This window comes from Bufo bufo, chromosome 11 (assembly GCF_905171765.1).
Source record: "Bufo bufo chromosome 11, aBufBuf1.1, whole genome shotgun sequence".
NCBI classification, from domain to species: domain Eukaryota; kingdom Metazoa; phylum Chordata; class Amphibia; order Anura; family Bufonidae; genus Bufo; species Bufo bufo.
Window position 1 is genome coordinate 8,223,006 of NC_053399.1, and position 7,106 is coordinate 8,230,111.

The following is a 7,106-nucleotide window of genomic DNA, read 5'->3' on the forward strand; positions in this document are numbered from 1 at the left end:
AAATAGTATGACATCATCCGCGAATAGCGCAGCTTTTACCTGGGTTTTCCCAATTCGAATGCCCTCAAAAGCATTAACATTACATAACTCTCTGGCTAGTGGTTCCAATGCTAGGTTGAATAGAAGGGGGGACAGGGGGCAACCTTGGCGCATCCCCTTCTGCAAGCTAAAGGGTTTAGACAAGAAGCCCTGTGTGTATACCCTGGCCGTTGGTTTGTGATAAAGCTGAGACAAACAGACCCTGAAAGCGCCAGTGAATCCCATCTTATCCAGGACTGCCTCCAGCCATGCCCACCTAACATTATCAAAAGCTTTTTCAGCGTCTAATGTAAGCATGGCTGGAGACTCTCCCTCCACCGGGGCATGTTGTATTCTGTCCAAAACTGTTAGCACTGTCCGAATATTTGTCACTGCGGATCTTCCCTGAACAAATGCCACTTGTTCATGCCCTATTACATGGGGTCAGCAACTCACCATTTTCCTGAGTCCGTCATTTTATTGAGCATGCCGCCCGCTTCACTGCTCTTGCCTTTCGAGATCCTCCGTTTACCGCTCCGCAGGAGATAACGGTCCATGTACCAAAGGACCCAGTGAGTTGGGGGATCCGACCGCACTCCTCCTGTCCCCCTCTTGCAAATTTTAGAAGAAGCGGAGGTGATTTTACAGGTGGGAGACTGCCGGAGCTCCTTCACGCCGCTGCCTGCATTCCAGCGCCGGAACCGGAAGTCCCACATTACTATTCTTTATGCCTTTCTGATAGTAGTGGTGAAGAGCAGAGGTCACATACGGTAGATAAAGTAGAACAATTAATTCATCTCACTTAAAAAATCTAAAATGTAAATTGTGCAAAATAGCTATAAAAAAAAAATCCAAATACAGTGATTTACAGTGATTGATACTGAAGATCAAGAAATAGAAAGAGCTGCTGACTTCATACAAAGTATTAGAACTTCTCATAATGTCCGGGATTTCTTCTCTCTGCAGTTTAATGCTTACATCATGGGTCGGATGGAGAAATATTATCACGATCCCTTGGTCTTCAATCCTGACAGATTTCACCCTGATGCTCCCAAGTAAGTGCTGTGTCCATACTGTCATATAATCTATACTGTAATATAATCTATACTGTAATATAGTCCATACTGTAATATAATCTATACTGTCATATAATCTATAATGTAATATAATCTATACTGTAATATAGTCCATACTGTATATGATCTATACTGTCATATAATCTATACTGTAATATAATCTATACTGTAATATAGTCCATACTGTAATATAATCTATACTGTCATATAATCTATAATGTAATATAATCTATACTGTAATATAGTCCATACTGTAATATAATCTATACTGTCATATAATCTATACTGTAATATAATCTATACTGTAATATAGTCCATACTGTCATATAATCTATACTGTAATATAATCTATACTGTAATATAGTCCATACTGTAATATAATCTATACTGTAACATAATCCATACTGTAATATAATCTATACTGTCATATAATCTATACTGTAATATAATCTATACTGTATATGATCCATACTGTAATATAATCTATACTGTAACATAATCCATACTGTAATATAATCTATATTTTAATATGACCCATACTGTCATATAATCCATACGGACCAGTGCTCTATGCAGTGAATATATCACTATTTATTTTATACATACAGGTCTAGCTATACCTACTTTCCATTTTCTCTTGGGCCACGATCATGTATTGGGCAAGTATTTGCTCAGGTAAGTGCAACATAAGGACTATTTTTCATTTTTTTCAAAGGAACATTTATTCAAGAAAAGCAAAAGATCAGATAACAAACAGAGCAACAGTGCACGACAGCAATAAAGAATGCAGAGTCGTAGAGAGATATTGCAGTGAAATAGTCCTCTCTAGTTTTTCTCCAGTTTATCCACAAGTATAGGGGTAGTAATCATACAGTATGCATGGGTAGCCTGCTGTCATTTATCTACATCTACATCATGTACCACCTCCACAAACTTCTTGGAGAACAGAAATTCCCCAAACCCTAAACAAGAAGAACTAAAGGAAAAGAGGAAGGAAGGGCGGGGTGGGGGTGGGGGGCTTGAGCACGACCGCCTTAAGACAGAGAGAAGAGATGAGAAACTAAAAAGTCGGCGTCCCTCTAAGCTAGTAGCAGAGTTCAATAGCCAAGTGCCCCATATTTTGTCAAATTTAACATGGCATCCAGGGGACAGGTAAATGGGTCTATAGAGTGGGAGGACTTAGCTGTCCTCCTGGCAGACTTAGTGGATCTCTTCAGGTGTTTCCAACTGAACAGAATGAATTTCTTGGCATAGTAAAGTAATAGCTTAAACAATGTGCATTGGGCTACAGTGATAGAAAACTCATCTACCAGCCCAAAAAGGCAGATCTTAGGGTGCAATATTTTAAGTAAGGCCAAATAAGTCTCCATAAACCCCAACATCTCCCACCAATATACTTGCAAAACACCCAGTCCAGAACATACAGTATGCAGTACCGTACCATCTGCCACCTAGACCCTAGGGCATTCCACTGAGGACAAAGCACCCACTGCACAGAGTCTATGGAGAGTCTATGAACAAATTTGACCTGCACTAATCTGTCTCTAGCAGGGGCGGACTGGAAACTTAAAGTGTTCCTGGGAAAAAAAAAATAAAAGTGGCCCCATTTTGTAGGCAGTTCTAATTTAACAGAAGGCGGGGCAGCACAAGTAGGCAGAGTCAACGATACCAAAGTGCAAAATACCATCCCAGCAGAACCAAATAACACAGTGTAGCACAATATACTGGCACTATGTGGTGGCCATCAATAGCTACCATCTTCTGTCCTCCTCCTCCAGTTGTCTGTGGAGCAGGGGACATAGGAGGTGAGGAGCAGTTGAATTCAGGAGGGCATATACGGCCACTGGCTGGGTACATGGGCACCTGATTCTCACAGCATTAATTACTGTTGAGAGCTCATTATGTACCCGGTCAAAGGCAAAGAGGAGGACTTGGGTGGCCCCCTGGGGCATCGGCCCACTGGGAAATTTCCCTGTAGGGTCTATGGCCAATCCGCCCCTGGTCTCTAGCACTGATTAAAGGGGGACCCGAAGTACCTAAAAGATTCTTACAGTCATCCTCATCCAAATCAGGAGCGTCCCTTTGCCCCTTTGCAAGTATTTTATCTCAGTAAAAACTCCCAGCCATAGACCGCAGGAAGTAGATTTTTGAGATCCCCACTTTGCACCATACATTCTACAAGTGGGAGTTCAAAAAAGGAGCAAAACCTCTAAATTTTGCCTTTGGCCTCATGCACACAACAGTATTTTTTTACGGTCCGCAAAACGGGGTTCCGTTGTTCCGTGATCCGTTTCCGTTTTTTTTTTTCGTGTGTCTTCCTTGATTTCTGAAGGATCACCAGACATGAAAAGTGAAAAAAAAAAGTAAGTCATGTTTGCCTTGAAAATGATAGGAAAAAAACGGACACGGATCACGGACGCGGATGACAATCTTGTGTGCCTCCGTGTTTTTTCACGGACCCATTGACTTGAATGGGTCCGCGAACCGTTGTCCGTGAAAAATATAGTACAGGTCATATTTTTTTCAAGGACTGGAAACACGGATCACGGACGCGGATGACAAACGGTGCATTTTCCGACTTTTCCACAGAAAATCACGGAAAACAGAACAACGGACACGGAACCCAACAACGGTCGTGTGCATGAGGCCTTAAAAGCATGCTCCAGCTAGTAATTGTAAAGTGCAGTGTCTGGAAATGGGAAAGTGCAGCTAGAATGTGTGATAATAATATAACAAATACAAAGACAGGTGCACTCTGCGGTCTTACTAAACCCTCATACTGCTGTTAAAATTGAGAGATTAGCCAACATGTCCTACGTGAGGACATGTCTGAGCCCGAGCACCGCGCCAAGGTTTCTCAAGTAGCTCGGGACCTAACGTTAAACCTACCTGGGCCATATGGGCAATACCAGGAGCCAGTGGGCGAATTACAGGAGCGCAAGGTCCGACTCAAAGCAATCTCCCAGTTACCTCCAGCATGTGACCATGCATACAATGGGAGGAGGCAGAGAGCTCTGAGCCCCACCCAAGACTGGCTGATATAGCCCGGGCCTCACATGTGCACCAGAATGCTGCCTGTAGATGCAAATAAAGGCACATTCAGACTAGGAGTTTCTACACCTCCAAAAAAAGTTACGTAGGATATGTTGGCTAATCTCTCAATTTTAACACCAGTATGAGGGTTTAGTAAGACCGCAGAGTGCACCTGTCTTCGTATTTGTTATATTATTTATACTGTTTATCACATCCACACATTTGTTATCCTGTGTAGGATGTCCATTGGGGTACTTGTGGTCCGCTGCAGGCATCCTCCATTGTATGCATTTTTGCTGGGGATTGCACCACAGTGCACCACAAGTGCAGGATCTGCCCCCCCCCCCCCCCCCCGGTATAGATGCGCCACTGCATATGGGGTTGAGCACTTCCTGCTTTTTAATACCACGCCAATTTGTAGTTTGTAATGTGTGATAATATCAAGGCTTTTCCAGATCTGAGAACTGGGGAGTTCTGCAAAACGGGGGAGTCAGGGATTATGCCATAGCAGGGTATTTAAAGACCATCTGATCTCTTCCTCATGGAGCAAATTGTAGAGAAGCAGTCCGCAGTTTGAGGGTGACCTTCATGGGTGCATGGATAGGAAGACCATTCTGGAGCAAAACCCCGCAGGAGAAGTGTTTCATAAAGATCTGTCTGGGCCAAGTATCCCACATTCCAGTCGCTCTGCAGGGTTATAGTCAGTAGCAATCAACCACCAATGGGCATATACTAGTTGATCATACCTCCCAACCGTCCCGGATCCAGTGGGACAGGCCTGGATTTCAGTGGCTGTCCCACGTAACCACAGTGAGGGGCACAATGTGGGCATAACTACTGTGAAGGGGGGGGGAACATACAGTATGAGCATAATTACTGTGAAGCAGGCACATGTGGACATAACTACTGTGAAGGGGGGACATACAGTATGGGCATAACGACTGTGAAGAGGGCACATGTGGACATAACTACTGTGAAGGGGGGGCATACAGTATGGGCATAACGACTGTGAAGAGGGCACATGTGGACATAACTACTGTGAAGGGAGACATACAGTATGGGCATAACGACTGTGAAGAGGGCACATGTGGACATAACTACTGTGAAGGGGGTACATCTGAGCATTTCTACTGTGAAGGGGGCACAATGTGGGCATTGCTACTGTGTGCTGGCACAAACGGGGAATAATTACTATATGGGGCCATTAAAGGGACTGGATGTATATAGTTATGTTTTTGGCGGAGTTAGAAGCCTGGACGAGTATGAAAAGAATTGCCATTTTGGGTTATGAGTGCCGCACATATTGTTCCTCTTTGTGTTTTTTAAAAGTTGGGAGGTAAGTAGTTGAGTAGCTAAGTGATAGTAATAGAAATGAGGGAGAGCGAGCCCTCCCCAGTCATCCGGCAATGAGTGTCCAGTCTTATTCTAGGAGCAGAACTTGCCCATAAGATGTCCAAAAATTAAAAATAACATTGTGAGATCCAAACAGGAGAGTTATGAAAAAGGTATCGAAATTTAGGTAACAGTTTCATTTTAAGTAAAATAATTCTGCCTTCTGCCTACCACACTAAGAGGGAGAGACTTCACAGCGGACTCCTTATTAGTTGTATGAGGGAAAGACAATAAACTTTAATTCTTACGAAGCTGACTCCGTCGAATCCTTGCTGGAGACTGAGAAGTTCCACAACAATTATCAGTGTAGCAAGCGTCTAGCTGGCGACGTACCCCTATCCCCAGGTAAATTCTTTGGTCTACCCACACCAGTAGAGCAGGAAGCACATTTGTTGCCGTCTCAGCTACAGCCAGTTAACTCTGACACAGGAGAAGGACTCGAATAAACGAAAAAAATGAAACCTTGGTGTCAGAGATGCCTCTCCCATACCGGGATCAGCAACCTCCAGCACTGAACCTGTTGTGAAGTTCCAAGCACGCTCCATTCACTTCTATGAGAGTTCTGAGAACAGCCGAGCAAGTGTGCATGCTGGGAGTGATAGTTTCTTCCGCAGGAGTGCCGGTCACTGACCGCTGTCCTATACCGAGCTCTTTTCAGATTTTGCTTTGGAATTTTCCAATGACAGCTCCTAGCAAGCAAACAGATGAGGGCTAAGAGCTCTATGGAGCCCATAAACATTCACCAATGGAGTCTTCTAACCCATTTATCTATTTTTATAAAAGTTATCCTTTCTGGGTGATCTGTATTAGGAAGAGGGAATGATATCCTGGAGCTCAACACAACTAATATTTGGGATTTATATTATAATGTTAGGGCAAGATCCTAAGTACGACAGATAGCGGAGACTCCACATCTAGAGTCTCAGAGGACGGAGGTCACCAAAGCATTATCATTGGGAAGAAATGCATTTTATAATCTAGTGATGTACAAATGTGACAACCTGCCCCATGTCATGTCTGTGTTCTCTCTGTACAGATGGAGTCAAAGGTCATCATGGCCAAGCTCCTGCAGAGATTTCAGTTTGAGCTGGTGGAAGGACAGAGCTTCAGGATCTTGGACACCGGGAGCCTGCGTCCTATGGATGGTGTGATCTGCAGACTGAGACCCCGAGCAGAGCACAAATCCAGAAAATAATAATAAAATAATCAATAATGAAGACATCAGAAGTCAGACGTTAGATTTGATCTTTATTAGTATATGAGCGCTCAAAATAGGGAGCAAATGATCTGCTGTCTTGTGTTACTCTACTCTTTGTGTTCCTTCTCCTACTGTCTTTAGGTTGGCATAAAGCCCACAGGATCTGTCTACACTGGGTTTGTTTGTAGTCTGTTACCATGGAGACACATAAGCGCTGTGTACACATAAGTTCCGACTCTTCTTTGTATGTTATCAATAAAAAATGGAATCGTTCTTCACATTGATTTTGTGTGCTGAGTGCTGACTTCTCTGTAGCCTGTGCATTATCATACACCCTCTTGACATGTCCAGGGCTCTCACACACAAATTTTGTCTGGCATTTTGTAACC

The 7,106-nt window shown here is 43.4% G+C and overlaps 1 protein-coding gene across 1 annotated transcript in view; it reads left to right on the forward strand.

Annotated features, from left to right (window-relative positions):
- The window catches only part of LOC120982405 (cholesterol 24-hydroxylase-like), a 34,473-nt gene extending 27,494 nt beyond the window's left edge, over window positions 1-6,979 (forward strand). The window contains exons 13-15 of the mRNA XM_040412525.1: window positions 985-1,073; window positions 1,703-1,769; window positions 6,556-6,979. Coding sequence (XP_040268459.1) covers window positions 985-1,073; window positions 1,703-1,769; window positions 6,556-6,714 — 315 coding nt within the window. The 3' untranslated portion in view covers window positions 6,715-6,979. The remainder of the gene's footprint in view (window positions 1-984; window positions 1,074-1,702; window positions 1,770-6,555) is intronic.
- Window positions 6,980-7,106: the final 127 nt, after the last annotated feature.